At 45.4% G+C, this 20,279-nt stretch overlaps 10 protein-coding genes across 10 annotated transcripts; 6 read left to right on the forward strand and 4 right to left on the reverse strand.

Moving 5' to 3' along the window:
• Positions 1-690: 690 nt before the first annotated feature.
• PAAG_07161 (kinesin family protein) lies at positions 691-3,531 on the reverse strand (the record flags this gene model as incomplete). Its single annotated transcript, XM_015846148.1, has 6 exons — positions 691-1,061; positions 1,123-1,183; positions 1,247-1,786; positions 1,842-1,969; positions 2,034-3,087; positions 3,160-3,531. 6 exons carry the CDS (start codon positions 3,529-3,531, stop codon positions 691-693), a joined length of 2,526 nt encoding a protein of 841 aa, XP_015700583.1.
• A 929-nt stretch (positions 3,532-4,460) lies between these two features.
• PAAG_12347 (hypothetical protein) lies at positions 4,461-4,646 on the forward strand (the record flags this gene model as incomplete). Its single annotated transcript, XM_015847847.1, has 1 exon — positions 4,461-4,646. The coding sequence occupies one exon, from the start codon at positions 4,461-4,463 to the stop codon at positions 4,644-4,646; it is 186 nt and encodes a 61-aa protein (XP_015702538.1).
• A 134-nt stretch (positions 4,647-4,780) lies between these two features.
• Positions 4,781-5,850, reverse strand: PAAG_07162 (hypothetical protein; the record flags this gene model as incomplete). Its single annotated transcript, XM_015846149.1, has 5 exons — positions 4,781-5,161; positions 5,221-5,292; positions 5,360-5,522; positions 5,579-5,714; positions 5,832-5,850. 5 exons carry the CDS (start codon positions 5,848-5,850, stop codon positions 4,781-4,783), a joined length of 771 nt encoding a protein of 256 aa, XP_015700584.1.
• A 956-nt stretch (positions 5,851-6,806) lies between these two features.
• On the forward strand, positions 6,807-7,187 carry PAAG_07163 (hypothetical protein; the record flags this gene model as incomplete). The annotated part of the gene is made up of 1 exon (XM_015846150.1): positions 6,807-7,187. One exon carries the CDS (start codon positions 6,807-6,809, stop codon positions 7,185-7,187), a length of 381 nt encoding a protein of 126 aa, XP_015700585.1.
• Positions 7,188-7,301: 114 nt separating this feature from the next.
• Positions 7,302-8,591, forward strand: PAAG_12348 (hypothetical protein; the record flags this gene model as incomplete). Its single annotated transcript, XM_015847848.1, has 6 exons — positions 7,302-7,352; positions 7,505-7,851; positions 7,931-7,973; positions 8,036-8,095; positions 8,160-8,312; positions 8,385-8,591. The coding sequence occupies 6 exons, from the start codon at positions 7,302-7,304 to the stop codon at positions 8,589-8,591; spliced, it is 861 nt and encodes a 286-aa protein (XP_015702539.1).
• A 653-nt stretch (positions 8,592-9,244) lies between these two features.
• On the forward strand, positions 9,245-9,841 carry PAAG_12349 (hypothetical protein; the record flags this gene model as incomplete). The annotated part of the gene is made up of 1 exon (XM_015847849.1): positions 9,245-9,841. The coding sequence occupies one exon, from the start codon at positions 9,245-9,247 to the stop codon at positions 9,839-9,841; it is 597 nt and encodes a 198-aa protein (XP_015702540.1).
• Positions 9,842-10,133: 292 nt separating this feature from the next.
• PAAG_07165 (T-complex protein 1 subunit gamma) lies at positions 10,134-12,065 on the reverse strand (the record flags this gene model as incomplete). Its single annotated transcript, XM_015846151.1, has 6 exons — positions 10,134-10,220; positions 10,282-10,925; positions 10,973-11,563; positions 11,618-11,826; positions 11,902-11,968; positions 12,041-12,065. The coding sequence occupies 6 exons, from the start codon at positions 12,063-12,065 to the stop codon at positions 10,134-10,136; spliced, it is 1,623 nt and encodes a 540-aa protein (XP_015700586.1).
• Positions 12,066-12,727: 662 nt separating this feature from the next.
• On the reverse strand, positions 12,728-13,066 carry PAAG_07166 (hypothetical protein; the record flags this gene model as incomplete). Its single annotated transcript, XM_015846152.1, has 1 exon — positions 12,728-13,066. The coding sequence occupies one exon, from the start codon at positions 13,064-13,066 to the stop codon at positions 12,728-12,730; it is 339 nt and encodes a 112-aa protein (XP_015700587.1).
• Positions 13,067-14,811: 1,745 nt separating this feature from the next.
• PAAG_07167 (mitochondrial chaperone BCS1) lies at positions 14,812-16,391 on the forward strand (the record flags this gene model as incomplete). Its single annotated transcript, XM_002790885.2, has 2 exons — positions 14,812-14,994; positions 15,069-16,391. 2 exons carry the CDS (start codon positions 14,812-14,814, stop codon positions 16,389-16,391), a joined length of 1,506 nt encoding a protein of 501 aa, XP_002790931.2.
• A 1,365-nt stretch (positions 16,392-17,756) lies between these two features.
• Positions 17,757-19,750, forward strand: PAAG_07168 (conserved proline-rich protein; the record flags this gene model as incomplete). Its single annotated transcript, XM_002790886.1, has 2 exons — positions 17,757-18,487; positions 18,553-19,750. The coding sequence occupies 2 exons, from the start codon at positions 17,757-17,759 to the stop codon at positions 19,748-19,750; spliced, it is 1,929 nt and encodes a 642-aa protein (XP_002790932.1).
• Between the last annotated feature and the right edge of the window lie 529 nt (positions 19,751-20,279).

The following is a 20,279-nucleotide window of genomic DNA, read 5'->3' on the forward strand; positions in this document are numbered from 1 at the left end:
TACATATCGGCATTTTTTAACGTTTTTTCTTTGCCCTCTGCAGTTTAGCAGACTTTTTTTTTTTTTGCGTATCTGTATTTCTATTTCCATTTCCTTTATTTTGTATGAACTGCTTTATTAGTTCTGGGATGGTTTCCGGCTCATTCCAGGCAGGTAGACGGATATCAGGTCAGGTATGGCGAATATTTCAACTGGCGTTGAAATGGGATTGGTTTTCTTGCGGCGATATAAAGCTCGGTGCGCACTTCTATTTTTTTAATTTATTTTTTTAATACAGCTGGTTATACCATCCCTGCATACTTCATTGAAATGTGATATCTTTCCTCCTTTGTTCAAATGAGGTTAGCATAGGTCCTGTTACATTCCAACTCTTAATGAGAAACTAGCCATCCACTTTTTCAAAACAACGAAAGGAACATTAAGGGAAATGGGACGCATCAGTAATGCACATGAGATACGTAGGTAGTCGTCCTCAAGAATGAGAGATTGCTTCATGCTATAGCACTCGATGAAAGAAATCATAATACTCTCTCAGGCAATAAATTCCCAGATCCAAGTAACATGAGATGAAGAATTATGCAGTCAATTTCACACTCTCATCTCCCAAAAAAATAAAAAAAAATAAAAATAAAAATAAAAAGAGGAGCATTCAAGGGTATCGCCACAAGGAATATACAGAATAGTAGTTGATTACTCTAATTCATCCAAAACACTCTCCGGATTAAAATCGCGTTGCCGTGTCGTCATCATACGATGTTTCTTGGCCGCTGCCATTCTTTTCGCCGTAGATGATCCTGGGCTTTGGTTTGCTTCTGAGTCCAGCTTCAGAGACTGCAATTTTATGAGAGAGTTTTCGATGTCACTCTCACAGCTAGCATAGCTGTAATTGAGTAAGTCTTGCCGCGGATTCGCTAGGTTTTTCTTGAACTTTGTTGACTTCGTGCTCTGGGAACGAGAACGTAATTCACGCTCTAAATTGGCGATTCTCATTCGGAGTTTATTGTTTCCTTCCTCCAATTCAGCGATTCGATCTTCTGAAGGTGTTTGCAAGTCTTCGTGGACTATGTAAAAATAAAAATTAGCTTATTATATGACGTTGCAATGGTAATTAAGAACACTTACTTCTAACTCCCTTAGACAGCAAGTCCAGCTTCCTATCCAAGTGCTCATCATGGCGTGACGCCTGGATTGGAAGTTAGCTTGTAAATATCAAATACTTATAGTGAATATTGAGAGGAGTATTTACCTGTTCGTCCCATGCCGCTTGCCATCGTCGGCGCTCTTCTTCAACTCGTTCCTCCATCTCCTGCCAGCACTCCTCTCGTACATCTTGTTCGATCAGCATGCATCTTTCTTCTGCTGCTTTCCACTGGAACTCTGCTTCCGCTCTGGCAATTTCTTCCTCCGCCAGTTTGATGGCCAGCGCGTCATAATCATCACTGATTCTTGCAATTTCCAAAGCCGCGGTCTCAAGTTCCTCAGCGGATGCAGAATAAAGACTCGATTTCGTTTTATGAGCATAGGTTGGACTATTCCTTCCGCTCGCCGTGCCAGCCAATATCGTTCTGGTGAAGGAGGGTATGCGTGGCACAGTCACTTCACGGGCTAATGCAGAGTATCGTAAAATTTGAGATGTCGCGTTAAAGTCCCCATGGGCGTCCGCCGTAACGATCATGAGGGCCCTTTGTGGGTGTCTAGGATAGGAAGCTCCATGATTGGGCGAAGGGAACGAGTTGGAGAATAAGAGCTCCGTGAGTTTGCATTGTCTGTAGGGAACAAGTGCCTTCTGACAGGTAATTAGACAATTTATGTGAATGGATGCTGGGAGGGAAGAAACATACCTTACTTCCGTCCTGCAGATCACTCTGTGTTTGTAAACATTGACCTAAATACATCAAACTCTCGTTAATTTTTCCCGCTTCTGCAAGTGTTGCGCCTGTTGTCTTCGCATTTCTGGCACGCTCGGATCCTACCCATGCGGTATTCATATCAGTATATGTTACTTCAAAATATGGGAATAGCATAGATCGTACCAGCAAGGTCAACAACAGTCAAGGTATTTCCAACCCATGATTCTTCGCCAAACCTCCTATCTCTGACCCTTCTCTTCACCTCCACGCAGAAGAATCCGTGGCTTCGAGAGCTGACACTATTGCTCCCAGTCTCAGTTACTTTTCTTTCCAACAAGCCCGTCTCTAAAACCATTAGGGCATCTTCGTAAGTACTGCAAACAATTTTTCTCAAACCAGTAACGACCTTGCGATCTTGTGAACCTTCCGTAGGCTTAAATAGGAGATGACGCCGCCTTTCCTTCTGGTTCATAGCCGGTCGGGGACTCATTGCTACGTTCGAAGGGGCCAAGAGGTCAAAAATTCGATCATTGTAAACTTCATACATCGATACCAATACTACAGTCGCCTCTTCATTCGGGTTTGGAATCACAAGGTCGCTCACGTCGGGTAATTGAGGTAGCGCGCTAGGCCGATGAGGTAGATTACGTCGAGGGAAACTGATAGTGGACATCGAATCCTTTTTATTTCGAAGAGTAATATTAGCTACAGGTTTCGACATTCTATGGCAGTTCCAAAAGGGGAATTGTGAGGGTAAAGGGGGTTTCTTTGGAGACATGAACACATCTCCACGAGCCCCAATCGACTCTATGGAAGAAAGGAGTCGAATAGTCGGGGTGCATGAGGCGTGTATAGAAGTGCAATTTGGATTGTTTTGGGACAATCCTTCTGAGGAAAATCCAGACGAGAAAGAGTTCCACCGGGAAGGAGATAAAGGGAAGTTAAAAGGGCTCCGTACCGTCATTGGGGTTTGACATCTAGACATGGTGGACATTGGAGTTTGGGCCCGTGAACCTCGACCACGCTCGTTCCATGGATCACTGTAAATTGTTTCTATGAAAGATCTCGCAGAGAAAATCTGTGCTTCCGATACATCTGAAGCTGCAACGGACGGCAACAACAAGGGATTGGTCGTGATATCCGGATTCTGAATCGTTGACGAAATGGACCGAAAGAGGACATCGAGGGACATCTGTGTTATTCCACGCTGTGACTTCGATCCGAGAATGGTGTGTGTCTGAGAAGATAATAGTGGCCCAGTTAATTTGTGCACCTCTTCTATACAGGTAATATCAAAGAGATATCAAACCTTTCCGCTCCCAGTGACTCCCAAGGTAGCAACGAGGCCATCTCTGCCTTCACAAAGGACACCTTTTATCAACTTAGTCATTCCAACTTCCTCGAAGAGCTCAAGCTGGGAAGCATTATCTTCAAAAACTTTCGTAAACCCGAACTTTTCTACTGCTCGTTTTCTCAATTCGTTTGGCGGTTGTAGTGTGATATGGGTGGGCCAAACACGGCTTTGGTTTCCATCATCTCCTGTTGATGGGACCTCCGGACGTTCAACTGTAAGGTAGCTCTGTTTTGACGCTTGAGATGTTCCTTTCTGGTTCATTGGCGGCCGGAGTCTCAGAAAGACCTGGAAGAGCGATGTTTGCCCCGGCTTCGGTGGAGGTTCCATGGTCCTTGTATTGGATTTTATTACTATTTCAAGCAAAAGGAACTTTGAGAATGGAAATCCAATCAGGAGCGCAAAATCTAACAGCGTGGTGTTGCTGGTTGGGATAAATGTGGTTGTTGTTTATTCATACGACCTCTGCTGCTTGTTCCATCAGTTGTATTTCTTTTCCTTTTTTTTTTTTGTGTACACACACTACAAAGAAATCGCCGATAAGCCGTTGCCCGGGCAACTATCGCAACACCCAAGTTTTAGCGTCAACCACCAAAAAAAAAAAAAAAAAAAAAAAAAAAAGGGGGATCAAGGCGGTACAACGGTTTGAAACTCCATTGAAACTTATGAACAAAGTTGAAGTATGACGCATAATAAATTGACAGTGTTGTGGGGTTCGTGGTCGCTGTTCTACAAGAACAGGCGCAGCTACCAACTACAATAGTTACATAGTTAGAGACGCTGGGCTTTGTCATCTAAGGAGTGAATGATGTTGCTATTCTGTTTTGAAGTTGAGATATGGACATAAAGATGTCAGTTCAAAACTTTAGTTTTGGGATCCCTTGTAAAATGGCAGAAAAATTAGTAGGCAAGTCGGATATCAGATAATTGTGGTATCACACACAATGGCATATATTTTGCAGCTGAGTTAAGTGAGTGCTTTTGAAAAGAAATAAGACTTCTGGTTCCTCTCGTGGAGACAGCAGGCTCTTCGACTCCAATCAAAAATCACATTTGTAATAGCACCAAGGAGAATGCAGATTTAGGAAATAAAACGAAAATAAAATAAAGGGATATCAAGCAACAATATTGAAAATAATTGTTACCAAAAAAAAGGGATCCATTTCGCCCGACGTGCATAGCAAGCCAGATAAATCAATGCTTCATACGGAGGACAGTGAATGCCACCATTCAAGGTCTTGGGAAAATAAAACTAATCCATGTCAAACTCGCAACGAATAGGTGAGCAAATAGGTGAAGAGGCTATCAAGCAACGTATAACAAAACACCGGCGAACACATTATGTAAATAACATCCACAAGCAACCGATGGCGCCAGAAGGTGGTCGACAACCTAGAGATTGGGAAATCTATGGGCAAGTCAATAACCCTGGAAGGGCCCGTTAGAGCAAATGGAAGAAAATCTGCCAGCCGGAGAAACTTCGAACGAGGCTCATCTCCCCAAAAGATACTTGACAGCAAAACAAGTGCAGTGCATGTAACAAGGAGGAAAGTCTGCAAATACCGTAGATTATTGATATTCAGTCGCCCTTCCGTTCAGAAGGTTCCTTGTCATTTTTCGGCGCATCTACCTTGTCATCCTTTGCTGGCACAGACTTACGGTTCGCAGATTTTTTCACTTCCGCAGGCTTAGAGGACTTGGCATTTTTTGTTCGAGTAGGAGACTTGTCTTTGCTAGGAGCATCGTCTTTGGCTTTCTTCTTCCGTTCCTCAGCAGCCTTTTCCTTCGGACTGATGGTTGGTCCATTTTCGGCATCATCTGCGCCAGCACCATTTCCAGAACCCTGACGTTTGGAACGCTTTACTGTCTTTGTTTTCTTTGAGACGGGCTCAGCTTCTTCGCCTGACTCCTCAGCTGTTTTCTTGCTTCTGGAGCGTTTGTCCTTCTGAGGAGATTCATCCTTTGCGCAACAGATATCAGCAGGACTATCTAACCGGAGCTTAATCGGGATGCACTTACGTTGGCATCTGCTTTGTTCTTGGGAATTCGAACTCTAAATCCTGTTTTACCAGGGCGGTTTACTTCTACGTCCTGAGGAAATATAAAGTATCAGTGGTCTATTTTACCAAGGAGTCGAGGACCAAAGCGAATCACTTACCCCTCTCCAGTCCGAATCAGCAACATGCCCTTCCTCGACAGCATCACGGACTTTCTCTTGATTCTCTGTAGATATCTCATCATAGCCATCAAGGAGAGTATAATCCTTTTCATCACCCACGACTTCCTGCATATTGGCTATCTGCTTCGGAGTAACACAGCCCCTGCAGGTCAAGTGGAAGTCAGAAAAATCATAAACCAAAAGCTATAGGAAGATTACCAGTGCTTCCAGCTCCAGCTCTGGAAATTATCAGTGTCAACCCATGTGCCAAGACGTAGCTCTCCTTTGAGGATTTTCTCCTTTTTGTCCTGGCATTCCTTGTTCTTGCAGCCGGCCCTTCCCGTGCTGGCTTCCTCTAGAGAAGAGGGAATATAGTACGTTAGCCACGTACGTACGTAATTTTAGAAGTTTCATATTGCAAATAAAGTAAAATAATAATAAATAAAAGTACGGTGGAAATAAAAGGACATACCGATCCGATAGGTTGGCATTGGTCGACGTTGGAAGTTAACGCGTTAAGCGACAGGGTTCCTCGAAAGAAGCAACGGGTTTAGGAAGCAAGCTTGGAGCGACCTCACTGCAAATGAATTATTTGATGATATTATTCCTCCGTACATCCCGTTTGGCTTTCAATCAGTTTAACGACTTTGATGTTGATGTCGATGTAGACGCTTGGGTCGGACTTCAAACTTGACATGAATGACGATATAACCCGAGTGGTTGTCATTCATCCTTGGAAACGTCGCGGCGCTTCGGCTCCCCCACATTTCGGGCAACCCAACCCAAAAAGAACTTAAAATTCCTACGAAACTGAAAACGCAAATAAACGGGTTTTGGAACAGTAACTCCTATTGAAGACAAGCAACATCCGTACGCCATCCGATTTACACTTGTTTAAAATGTCATTCAGCTCAAGTCTCCCAAATGGACGGATGGGAGTGGGATCCATGTGATTTTAACCGCCGCAACTGGATGGCTGCTGCTCGAAGTCCTTCTCTAGTTAACTAGTTAACTACATAATTAGCCAATCAAAGCAACCTTCAACCTCAATCCACTCCTCCATGGATTAGCATGCTGGATCACCGATATCTCTAGAGTGAAATGAATGGGTTTGCAGAATTACCTGTGGGTATTAGATCGGCAGTAACCTGAGTGTGACATACTTTACTCTCTCAGACCAGGTGAATTATGCGTTATCAATGATGAAAAGCGCCTGAATAGTCTTGGGAAGCCAATGCGTTTGAAGGCTTGATACTTTTAACCCAATGGTCAAAAGTCTCACAACGATCACATTAATTTAGCACTGCCAGGCTCGTGTCGCGGGCTAAGCGGAGCCCAAGCCTGGGATATGCGGAGATATATCTAAGAAGTACTCCGTATACTTCTACAGTTAGCCTGGGGAACAATTGAATTTTTGTGGGCGACTGCATCTAATGCTCAGATAGGAATGGCATCACACTTCCTCACGGAAGGTATCTGTTCCTGCGATTCCAGATTGTTAATCCAGGTAACCTTGCCAACTGGAATCGGTTGCGCTACGGCGACATTGGTCTGGCATGTCCACGGCTCTGCGGGGAACCCGGCTCGCACAAAGAAAGTAAAACACTCGACCAGGGAGCTAAAAGTAGTGATGGTCGACAGGCGAACAAAGCACCCCTTGCCATTTCCATGTGTTTACGGGGCGCATCACACCTATTACTTCTTCAGCCAATCTTCAGTTCAACTATTTAACGAAGTATACGAAAGTCAACTGTCTCCGCCGCCAAACCCCCAACTAGCCGAGGTTGAGAACCCCAAGAACCCCAAGTCGAAGTCCATGAACATTTAAGCACAAAGCATGGGTTGTTCGCCAGTGCATGTTGTTGTTGCCATAATAATTGCTTAGAACAGATTTCGGCCTCTCCGATCAAAACGAACAGGATAATTAACCTTCTCGAACAAAATGGCGTATCCAATCATTGACGCTTGGGCCAACCCGGCTTTTCCAATCGAGGTGAGCGCATTCTCCATGTATTTATCAAGCACAAACTATCTTATTTCTTTGACGAATTTACATCCAAGAAGCCGCCTGGGCTGTTGGTGTTTCTCAATTTACCATTTCAAACTCTTCATCCGCAAGAATCAATTGCTGAAAGAAACCTTTAGGAAGACATGCCTGAGGTGCAACGCCTCTTCGAACAGTCTGGTGCCGATAAGAAACTGCTTGAAAAGCGGCGGACACCAGATGAGCTTGTTGCATTGATGGATGCTGCTGGGGTCAGCCAGATATGCATTTGTGCATGGTACCGGCCCGGCCATGCTGTCTTTTCCAACGCTGAAGTTGCCACGTTCACTCGTGCTTATCCGGATCGTTTCATTGGCATCGCGGGAGTAGATCTACTTGATCCAGTCTGCGCGGTTAAAGAGCTTGACCACTACGTGAAAAAGGAAGGGTTTAAAGGCTTGCGCGTGGTCCCTTGGCTCTGGGCCTTGCCACCTACTGATGCACATTAGTACGGCCTTCTCAGTTTGCGACCTTTTCGACAGTTGTGGAATGCCTGGCAGCTTACTAATAGGTGTTCCTGGCTATAGCTGGCCGCTGTATGTCAAGTGTGTTGAGCTTGACATCCCCTTTGTGAGATCACCCCGTATCGTTGACACCCGCGAAGATACAACCATGCTTATCCAGCGTTATAGCATACGCAAGTCGGGCATACTGGTCCCCTATGCCCCAGCGAAGTTGGACGACCAATTCCAGTAAATCTACCTCACCATAGTCTCTCATCATCAAGCAGAGCCATCATTGACAGAAACTGTTCAGTACATTGACGAAATTGCGCTGAAATTCCCCACGTTGTCCATAATTTGTGGGCATATTGGCTACCCATGGACGGCAGAGATGATTAGCGTAGCTTGGAAACATCCAAACGTTTATATTGACACCTCTGCGCATTTGCCCGCATACTATCCCAAGGTGATAGTTATTCCCGTCTCACCCAAATATCTTCCAGTTCCGCTGACATTCCTGACGTGCCTTGGCTAACAGGAATTGATCCAATTCGCAAATACCACTGGGCGGAAGAAAGTTATGTTCGGAACTAATTTTCCTCAGCTTAGCTGGAAGCAGTGTGTTGAGTCTGCCCATAAAGATCTCAAACTCCGGGAGGAGGCTAAAGCGGACTTCTTCGGTGGAAACGCAGCGAGAGTGCTGAAATTGGGGCAGGGAATGAACGCGACAAAAGGAAAACTCTAAGTTACTCTTATATGAGGGACCACAGCTAATTCTTCAACTCCAGAGTGTTTTAAACGTTTTAATAGTTATTTCTAACATCTCTGTTCTCGAACATTGTTTGGTATGGTATTTGAAGTTAAACAAAAGATGACCAAAAGATGACGCACTAGGCTATCAAAAGACAAACTTTAACATGCATAAAACGAGCAAGCGAAAAATATATTTCTTAATGAAATATATTATATATATATATATATATATATTGAAAGGCTTTTATATATGGAGTATGAGTGTAGTTCCAACCTTCATTTCGTATTTGAGGAAGATAAGGAGAAGCCCCAGTTGGAAAGGGTTGGTTAGAGTTTGGAGGAATGCAGCACTAAACCCGATTAGGCAATGTAAACTTTAAATTCTTTAGATAGGGCAGGCCCTGGCTCATCACCGATCCAATAAATCCCTCTCTCCTCACTCCTCTCTCTCCTCGGCAACAACTTATTACCTCTACCCACCTATACACAAATAACCAAAACATTCTAAAAGACTTACATTTATTGATTCTCGCGTCTCAGAACTGTTCCCAAGTTTCTAATTCCCAGAGCCTTCCCGGCGCAGCGGGATACCCGCCCATATCTCGCCTTCCCAGTGCCACTACTACCCGCTACAAGGCATTCACCATGTCCGAACCAATCCCAGAATCCATCCCTACAAGTCAAGACCCACGAAGCAAGCGGCCACTAAAGAGACGCGCCCTAACCCCGGTCTCCGAACAAGCCACCCTAATCCAAACCCTCTTCAAAGACCCCACGAAAGAAGTCCACATCCCCGCCCCGTCCAAACCCCGCACAAGCGCTACTCTACCACCTCCTCCAGAAATTGTCGCTAATGTCCAAGGCTCCTCGGCCGGTGCGGGCTCGGGCGAGTTCCACGTTTACAAAGCTAGTCGGAGAAGGGAGTACGAGCGTCTAAGGCTCATGGAGATTGAGTTGAAGAAGGAGCAGGCGGATGAGATGTTTGAGCGGAAGAGGGAGGAGGCTAGGCGGAAGGATGAGGAGAAGACGGAGAAGAATCGAAGAAAGAGGGAAAAGAAGAAGAAGGCTAAGGAGAAGGCGGAGGCGGAGGCGGGGCCGGGGGTTTCGGGTGCTGCTGGGGATGTTAAAATGGGGGATGTGGGGAGGGCAAACAGGGAGGATGGGAATATGGTACCGGTGGTGGAGGTGGCGGCAGTTGGAAATAGAGAAGAATTAGGTGTCATAATTCATGATGAGGATTGATTAATATTGGGATACGGTTGTTCGGTCTCGGATATTGAGTGTTGTGAATTCTACTATGCTACGAGTACGGACGGGGGATCACAAGATTAACAAAATACGAACAGAATGGCAAGCTTGATTGATTGCAAAGGTTGCTGCTGACTTGGAAACACAGACCACGTGATGAGAGGGTCGACGGATACCCATTAACTGCATTTATTTTTATTCAATTAATTTCTTTGGTGGTTATCCGTACAGGTCTAGATGCTGTAGAACAAGATAGGTGACAGGGGAAGTGATTCTAACAAAATCATTATTCCTCACCGCCGCCAACATTCGCAGATTGCTTCATGGTTTTCGCACTGCAAATATCATCTACTCGGAGCAACATACAAGCAGACTGTAGAGAAAGAACGTTAGATAAGAGGAATTGAAAATATATATGACTGTGGACAACTTACTTCAACCGCAGTTTTGATGCTCTGCAATTTAACTGCTTCAGGTTCCCACACGCCAAATTCTTTCATGTCAACAACTTCTCCAGTGTCGCCATTAACACCATATGTGTTGTTGCCCTCCACATGCTTGGATCTGAGGTTAGTCAGGACACGGATGGGACTGGCGCCTGCATTTTGGATTAGTGTTCTGGGGATAACCTCCATCGCATCAGCGATAGCCTTGTAAGGCCACTGTTGAATGCCCTCAACGGACTTGGCCATTAGTGATAGCTTCACAGAAACTGCCATCTCAGTTGCTCCACCGCCAGGCGAGAGGCGGGGATCGAAAATGACGTTCCTCGCGACAGACATGGCATCCTGTAGATTGCGTTCGATCTCATTCAGGATATCCTTTGACGGTCCTCTCAAAAGAATAGTGCAGGCCTTAGGGTTAAAGCATTTCCGGAGGAATGTGAAGTACTCGTCGCCGATTTTCTCAATCTCAAAAAGACCGCATCGAGTTCCAACGTCTGATTCTTGGAGATCATCCACTCGGTTAACGATGGTTGCACCCGTTGCGCGGGAAATTCTGTTGTTGTCTGTCTTGCGGACACGTCGCAAGGCAGTAACATTCTGTTTCACCAGGTAGTGTTGGGCCAAATCTATATCTTTGTTAGGCCTTGTGGTTTACTTAATGATCAGCCGGTTCACTTACCAGATACACCCTTCTCAGTAATAACAAGGTCAGGTTTTAAAGCAAGGATCGCATCACACATGTGTTTAACTTGCTCCTCCTCTATCTGCAATATCCGGTTCCAATCATCTTCTTTCGAAACTTCGATGTTTGTCTGGGACTCTCCCTTTTTATACTCGAGAGGGCAATCGAGGAGGATGATTCGTGGGTTCTCTATTCTCCGTCGCATTTTTGGATGAGTGATATCCTTGTTGAGCATAACTCCGTCAATGACCTCGCTATCCTCAATCTCTCCGCCTGGTACCTTTTCTACACGAGCATAGCGCTTGATATCGACCTCCTTCTTTCCACCGCCCGCATCATAGGAAACAGTTCTCACGGCCTTCAATGCCAGATTGCACATGAGTTCTGACCACCGCGAAACAAACTTTGTGCCAATCGAAGAGTGAATTAACTTATACATAGCTTTGTCATCATTAATATCAACTGGTAGTGATATATCTTCTACTATGGCAAGTGCGTCTGAAAGAGCGCGTTTGAAAGCGGAGATGATGACGACAGGATGTATGTTTCGTTCGAGTTGAGGGAGTGCCTGGGCCAGGATTTCGCCAGCTGGTTTTTGTCAGCAGGAGCAGAACCATAAAAGTTTCATGTAGAGATAAGTACCTAGAATTATGACAGTTGTGGTACCATCACCCACTTCCTCATCTTGTGTTCGGCTGAGTTCGATCATACTCTTAGCTGCGGGGTGAGCTACCTCGATCTCGCGGAGGATGGCATGTCCGTCGTTGGTGAGAACGATTCCGCCCATAGGATCTAGAAGCATCTTCAACATAGCCTTAGGCCCCAGGCATGATCGGATAATATCTGCCACACTGCAATGCTTCGTAAGACAGATGTTCCAATTGTGGGGTGGGATATACGCGAGGGGTGAGGTTCAAAAGACTTACGTCTTTGCTGCTGTGATGTTGGACAACTGCGCTTTCCGGCCGACTTGTCTACTCCCACTCTGGGTGTCTACAGTTCGTCTGTGAGCGGCCTTGATTTCATAATCTCATTCTATAATAAAGAGTGTTAGGCTAAACATACTCATCACCACAACAGGAGCCTGCATTTTGGCGAGAATCTAGATGTCTCTCAGGCGGGCGCGGGAGGACAAATTCACCGATGGGAGAACAGGCGGCAAACGAATTCCACGACAGAACAAACTATATTCTAATAGAAAAGCATGAAAACACCGTGAAGTAAAATCGGGGTGCTTGAAGACAGTTGCAGGATGGAAGCTCCTTTGGCGTCCCTGGTAGTTGTCACTTATTTTTTCTCCCAAGTGGGAGAGACCCAGCATATTCAACCCTAGACTGAATATGGACTAGTGCGATAAGCTCCCCCCCCAAACAACAACAACTGCTTGAAACGCTTTGAACTTCCAAATTGAATGTTCTCCTATTTCCAACCTCGTTCCTTCAACATCAGAAACTTGCAACATGTGATATGAAAAAATATCCAAAGGGCCAATTTTTGACATTTTATGTCTATCCTGATCCACTGTTTATCATGGCCTTATTGGCTTCATCGCCCATGCGGCAGAACGGGGGATTGAGATCCGTATTTGACTCTTGCTAAGTCAAGCGTTAACACTCGTTATGGGCTTCCACAAGGCGTCAGCACCAGAGAAATTTCTTGTATTTCTCAAAGAATGGAACATCGCGTTGTTGTGGTCCAGTTGGGGAATAACCGCCCTCTGAGGATCGGATCGTCAGGTGCTTGAACAGGCTTTTACCGTTTCGAGAGGCATGAACAACACGAGATTCCTCCTCTATCGGTAAAGCCAAGCAAGTAGTCCATATAATCGTATTGGCGATACTTGAGGTTTGGGTTCTTCACGGATAGCCGTTCGACTCGCTCATGGAAAAGCTCACGATAGTTTTTCTGAAGACGCTCTGGCAGCTTTTCCAACGCTTGTAGCTCGATCTCGTATAGCACCTCCTCCTCGTGTTGAATCGATGCCACCGGTGTTTCTGTTTGTATCGGAGTCTCACTGTACCTCTGGCGACTGTTACGGAAGAGAAGTTTTTTCAGAGAGCTCCGTTCCCCAGTTTTGTCTACCTTCGACATTTCCCTCTTCTACTTTTCAATCTACCACCCACCACGTATGGAAATCTCTTAAGATTTCGAAAGTGGGGATCGGCTCCCTTTCGACTTAAATCGGAAACACCATCAATATATATATACATGAATATTATTCACTTATATGATCAACATTCAGTAGAATCACAATCACCATAATCCTTTCTGTATCCCGATTGCTTTATTCAGGAAAACCGTATAAAATATTAGTAGATTGCTTTTCCAAGTCATTCATGGTTTCTGGATAATGCAAGTATAGGGCATCGGCATGTAAATGCTCCCAACACTTGTGTTGTGTCAGGGAATCATATTGGTAGATACCTCCGTTATTATAGTACGCCACCCAAAAGAAGGCGAAATTAGATGTAAATAGTTGATGCCCGGGTACCGTCTAATAGAGCTTAGAAGTCACAACGGAGGTGACAATGAGTATTTAATACCTGCAAATAAAATAAGGCCCTACGATTTTATAATACCAACCTAGACATTGCTCAATGTTTATTCGTTACTCGTAAATTTACCTGCCTAGGAAGGAGGATGAGTATCTAAAGTTTGACGATTGTAGATCCACAAAACATTGTTCAATTATCCGACATGAAAAATCCGAATTCACAGTTTGAAGAAAAATATGACTTTAATTCCTCCCACATTGGATAGCAGATACGTGAATGATGATGGGGCAATAAGATAATTGCAATAATGAACAGAAGACTTCATACCGTGTAAGCCGCTTCAGCATATCTTTTATATTAATAATTCCATCCAATGCTGAAAAACAGTATTTAGTCTTTCCAAAAAGGATCAAACAGAAACATTTTCCAAGCTGGGATCTCGACAGTAACATGCATGTCTTGATAACACTCCTAACAGCTAGGGTGCACACCATCTTCAAACTGTAGTGATTGAACGGGAACAGTGTGGTGCTGTGTCAAGGGACTTCCTCTCACCGCTTAACCATGATTGACGTAAATGCGGCACACCGAAGAGAAGAATCTGTGTATGACGATGCATTGTAGAACTCACCTAAACTTACATTAGTGATGTCCAAACTTAGATCATGAGCCACGGTGAAACCAGGGAAGCTCGCGACGGCAGTCGAGGTTGCTCTGCATCACCTGTAGAAGTTTCTGAAACCTCAGTTCTCGACATGATGGTTCTTAACGTCGAAGTCTGCAGGAACCATAAGGGGTTTTGCACATATCGGCCACATGGAATCTTGCACTCGGAGACGCAGGCATACTTTTCTCTTTTATTTTTCTTCTCTGCATCTTGAACGGGGTGTTTTGAAAGGGTGGTAAAGTATGAAATCTCATGCAGAAAAGACAGGAAATGTTTTCCGGTATCATTTATCTTGAACTTTGGCTTGAGGGGGTTCATGTGTAACTTGTATACTTAAGACCAGCTTTGGCATGTGCAAACGATGATACCCAGATGCAGTCCAAAGAGGTCCCTCTCCCTCACCATACACAGCATTATCCAACACAACGCAATTAGATACGTCCACAAGTTAGATGCTGATGGAAGCGTGTTTTACATTCCACCGTAGAAACCTGGGAGACTTTGAAAACTACCAAATTAGGGCTACCTTGAAGCTATAAAGCTTGGAGCCAAAATGCACTAGCAGAATCTGGACTAGTGTTCAATAAAGTTTGAGCTGTAAATTCATTGAACGCACTGGAATTTTTTAAACGGGGCATAAGCTTCATATCAAAACCCCATAATGTCTCGAACATATGTCGGGCAAAGATGCTGATCGTGATAGTTCCACGGGAATGGAAGCTAATGGGCCGGCGCTGGCCCAACCGACAGACCACAGTGACGTGATCGTTCCGGCGAATGCTCAGAGGCAGCTTCTTCAACTCAACTCGAAAGAAGGATTCTTTGCGCAGCTCACGAGCAATCCATTTTTCACAGCAGTACGTTATATATCAGTGAATTAGCTTGGAACAATCTCCTTTTTCACATGCTCATATGGGTGCGGAATTGACAGGGCTTTGGTCTTGCGGGCCTTGGGGCTGGACTTACTCTTGCCCAGCGCGGTATTCGACATGGCGCCGTTCTCCTCCGCAAGCGCATGCTAGTTGAGGTGGAAATAAATATCAAGGACGACTCTTATGCGTGGTTTCTGCATTGGATGACCCTATATCAACGGAGGCAGCTTCACGGGGCACAGAACACACCCAAATCGGGTGTCATTGACTCCATCCTGCGGAGACTTACCCCGGGAATGCGACAGTTGTCGATTCAGACGCAGAAAGTGGAACATCCCAATGGTGCGATACATACAAAATTTGCGCTGATACCTGGACCGGGAAAGCATGTGCTCCGGTATAAAAATGCCTTCATCTTTGTCAATCGAGTTCGAGAGGCCAAGTCAAGAGATCACCAGACCGGCCGGCCTTGGGAAACTGTTACCTTGACAACCCTGTATTCACAGAGACACATTTTTGAGGACCTATTTAAGGAGGCACACGAGTATGCTGCAAGGTCACAGGAAGGCAAAACCGTCATTTACAATTCTTGGGGGACTGAATGGAGACAATTTGGCCAATCTCGCCGCAAAAGACCACTGGAATCTGTTATTTTGGACAAGGGAGTTAAAGAACGGATCGTTGCTGACGTGAAGGATTTCCTTGAGAGCGAATCCTGGTACTATGATCGTGGTATCCCCTACCGGCGGGGTTATCTTCTGCATGGGCCACCAGGCAGCGGCAAGAGCTCCTTCATTCAAGCCCTCGCTGGCGAGCTGGATTATGACATAGCCATCCTTAACCTGAGCGAGAGAGGCTTAACCGACGATCGCCTGAATCATCTACTCACCATCATTCCCCCCCGCGCTCTTGTCTTATTGGAGGATGTAGATGCTGCCTTTGGGAACCGGCGCGTGCAGTCTGATGCTGATGGATACCGGGGAGCCAATGTAACCTTCTCGGGACTCCTTAATGCACTTGACGGCGTGGCTAGCGCTGAAGAACGGATAATTTTCCTGACGACAAACCACGTTGAGAGGCTTGACGAGGCGCTTGTCCGACCCGGTCGTGTTGACATGACCGTTAGGCTTGGCGAAGCTACGAGATATCAGGTAGCAAAGCTTTGGGAACGGTTTTACGGCGATTTTGACGAGTCAGGTGTCTACCAAGCTAAATTTTTGGACAAGCTATATAACTTGGGTATTGTCGAGGATGAAAACAACCACAGGCTTGCTCCTGAGAGAGTCACCAGTGCTGCAGCTCTACAGGGACTCTTCCTATTCAACAAGAGTGACATGGAGGGTGCTATAAGGATGGCGGATGAACTTGTGTCTGAGGAATAGATTTGACCGAGGATAGGGGATGGGGAACACATTTGTACTATACACCAATTTATTAATTCACAACCCCTCCTCGATTTAACCAACGTTCAGCCGATTAGTTCAACAATTGTAACAAAAATCCGAAAGAATTCAAGCTACGACATTCTCCACCGTTTTCTACTTTTACCTCTCTTTGAAAACCGGCCAAATCATCCACATAAATCCCAAGCCTTATTCAATAACTAACCTTTCAACCATATCTCAGTGCATAAATTGCCTCGCAGGAATGTGATGAGCGTGCAGGTCGTATTGGCATAACAACCTGACACTTGGGTTCTTTCTCGCAGGATACGTCACGTGATACATATATTCTTCTTCTTCAGGTAACCAACCAGCTTCAGCTGCTCTCAGTTCAACCCTTGCTTTGATGCTATGCCTCACCGTCCAATCGCAAAAACGTTACTTGCGCCGTCTTCCCTTAGCGAATCACACTACGTTGTATTCGGGCCATGACAAGACAAAGATCGACTAACTCATCCAGCTGGCACCAACTGCTCGCTTTAGTGGTTCTCGAGTTTCACTGTTCAAGCTTCAAAGCGCCGAGAGAGTAATGTGCTTGCCACAACGGCTCCAATCAGCTTGCCCTCAACATTAACTGCAAATAGCCCCCCTCACCTCTCCCATGAGGTGTCGCGGGAGCCATGTTGACTTCCAATGCTGTTGTTGAACGATGCCTGGTGGCCCCAGTCTCACCGATTTATTCCTGAGGCTGCCTCCTGGGTCTGCATGCACAGATGCCAGAATTACCACCGCGAAAAATGTATGCTGGCTGGCTTTATGTGGGTGATGGAATTTAGCATCCAGTCCCCGTCGTATGGGAAGCCCCGGTCCTGGTGCAGTTACAGAAAACACGGCTGCTTGTCTATTGGCGGATCTCTTGCCACCCGTGTTTTTTTCATTCCTGGAGCAGGCGTCAAACTATTGCCTAGCGAAAAGTATGCATAATCTGTATTGATCTTCGATTCTATTGATCATCCTCTCTTTGCGGAGGACTGCTCCCTTGCCTTGAAAAATAGATGGTCCCCTCAGGATGAAATTTCTCCTTCTTTTGTTTTCATCTCCTTCAATTTCTTCCTCAGTTTCTATGTTTTCTCTCCTTAATGTGTTCTTCCCCAAACTCGGATCATTGCTTATGGTTATGCTTTCTGACGTATGAACCTGAACTGAACCCTGGGGATCCCTCCTTTCCAAGGTTCCCTTCAAGATAAGGCTGCCTTCTTCTTAAAAGCCCCACAAAGCCTACGGAGTACATAGTTTTGCTACGATCAGTTCGTAAGGCAATTGTGGTTAACTTACCTTGTTCATTTCTTGAAATCGAAGATAGAAATGGCGAATCAAACCCAGTTTCAGCTATTTCCTCAGGTGCAACCGCAAAACAGGCCCAATGGCAATCCGTTCAGAAAGGGCCATCGCCGACGAGCTACGAAATCCCCAGTTGTCTCTCCGGTCGTCCCATCCGTCTTAGAAGTTGACAAAACTTCTGCTCAAACGGAGGCAGTCATCCTTCAAATAATCGAGGACACAAATAAAACTCCTCTTGCGCCTCCTCCGCCTACTCATATTGCAAGATTACCTTCACCTTCACCTTCGGCCACTGCCAAACTAAGGGAGGAGGCGAAAGCGTTTGGGTCTCCACAGAGATCTGACAATGGCAAATCTCCTCCCACCCAGTCAATTGCACCGGAATCTATCCGATCCGGATCTCCGGTTCAAATCGAGGTGACCTTGGGCTCTCCGTCAAAATCAGCTACCTCGCCGGTAGTACCTATGCGATCGATATTTCCTAAGTACAATCCCAATGTCCCTTTAAATCAGCAGCATTACTATCCGCGACACTCGATTCCATATGATCTTCCACGAGAAGTTGTATCGAGATGCGACTACAGCCCAAGCGTAACATCTCCTCAATCCGCTATCCCTCACACGAAGCGAGAGTCTACTCAACTTGCAATAGCTTCCAAACTTTCGTCAACAGAGGAACTCACACGTCTATGGGAGGCCGCAAATGGATCAGGACCGCAGCCTGATCTTGGGACCTTCCATCTGCGTATTTCCAGGTGAGTTGGCAAAGCTTCCTTTTGGTCCGTTTTTACTGTCTGTTGCTAATTCATTTGTCTTATAGAATTGACCATCTAACATTTTCTTTCGGAAACCAATCCACGTCACTATATAGCTTTAAAACTAACGCTATTGGTGACGTTGAAATTCAAAGATCCCACCCAACTATGGATAATACCAAATCACCCATCATTACACTCAATAATGCGGATATTAATCAAGTTAAGGGGACCAGCTACATCACGATTGTTTCCCCCATGTTGGCAGAGATCCTAGCTAGAGATCAAGCCTTGAGCTTGTCAAGGCAGCATCAATTAGCTCCAACCGATGCGATGGAAGTAGAGGATGACGCCGTTAGACGGGCCCAAGAACAGGAGTCTTGCATCCTAGAATGGAACGGCGCTCACTGCCGATACGACGTTCACCATCAGGCGTTGTTTAATGCCCCGAGTGACGATCTATCGAATAAAGCTGAACGTTCGGGATCACCCACCACTAAAACACGAGGGCAAATATTGCATCTTACGGTTTCCTCCAATACAACAGATAGCGCAATTCTAGGTCAACCTCCATCGATTCTCATTACAATCCCAGGTAAAGTCTCTACCAAAGACACTCCATTGGTAGCGTTGGACCTTGAGACAATGATGCTATCAATTTCAGCTGGTGTCATATCCTCTATCGTTCCAGCCTTATACTGCATAGACACGTTAGTTGCCTCAATCTTCATAATTGCAGCCACCGACCAATCTACCAGAGCCATTCTGGCGGACATGGGAATTGAACCCCCCGAGGCCAAAGGGGAATTCCACGATCCATATCTCATCACCCCGCCTTCCGGAACAACACCGGCAGTTAGTGCCTCGCAACCACGTTTTAATGGCCCGCTAATAGCAACGCAAGCAGAGCGTGAGGAGGCAGAGCAAGAAGCTGAGCTAATGTCTCAAATTCGCTCTTCTCCCAAACGAAAACCAATTTTTTCGTTTTGGGGAAGATCACAAACCTCATCCTTAGAAGTGAAGGTCAAAGCGAAAAAGCAAAAGCAGATTCCGGTCGTGATTGAAGAAGTCGACCTAGAAAACTACGGACGCTACAACAGCGGATCTAGTGAAGGGGAAAAGCTCCCCGCCCTCACGAGATCCGTGCTAAAGCTAATATTCTGGGGATTCAGTGCTGTTATCTGGGGACTGACTGTTGCTGTGAAGTTCATAGCATGGCTGTTGATTAGCATGACGCAGTGTTTTACCAGCAAGAAATTTTAGCGAAGGCGCGAGGAGACATATAAAATAAGCGTAATTTAAGAGGCAGAGTTGCCAAAAATACGACAAAGTTTTCACGGATTCCCCGTTGATCTAGTTTGTATCAATCGGGATGATATATTTTGTCCCTGTTTTTACCCCTTTCTTACGACGTACCCCAATTAAAGAAACGAGGAAATATTTGTATTGCAGTTATTGAGGTTTATTTGTAATGCTTGGTTTCTTTCATGAAACCCTTGACATAGAAAGAGGGAACTGTCTGAAAATCTGAAAAATCGCTCTCTAGAGCTTCTATTCCTGTCTTCCCCCCTTTTTTCCAGGTCACATTCTTAATAATTTTTTGCCTTGTTTGTAGCACTTTCACATAACTCGTCCCGCACTTCCACAGCTTCCCCCTTAGCCATTTTTGCGTTGCAGACCACCCATATATGGGACGGAACAATGACGGGTATATGCAGCCAATGTTCCAATCTTCAGTAGCACCTGGCCCCTAGACAATGCATTCTCAAGGGGAGCCTGATCGCAAGTTTTA

Source organism: Paracoccidioides lutzii, assembly GCF_000150705.2.
Source record: "Paracoccidioides lutzii Pb01 unplaced genomic scaffold supercont2.22, whole genome shotgun sequence".
Taxonomy (NCBI): Eukaryota; Fungi; Ascomycota; class Eurotiomycetes; order Onygenales; family Ajellomycetaceae; genus Paracoccidioides; species Paracoccidioides lutzii.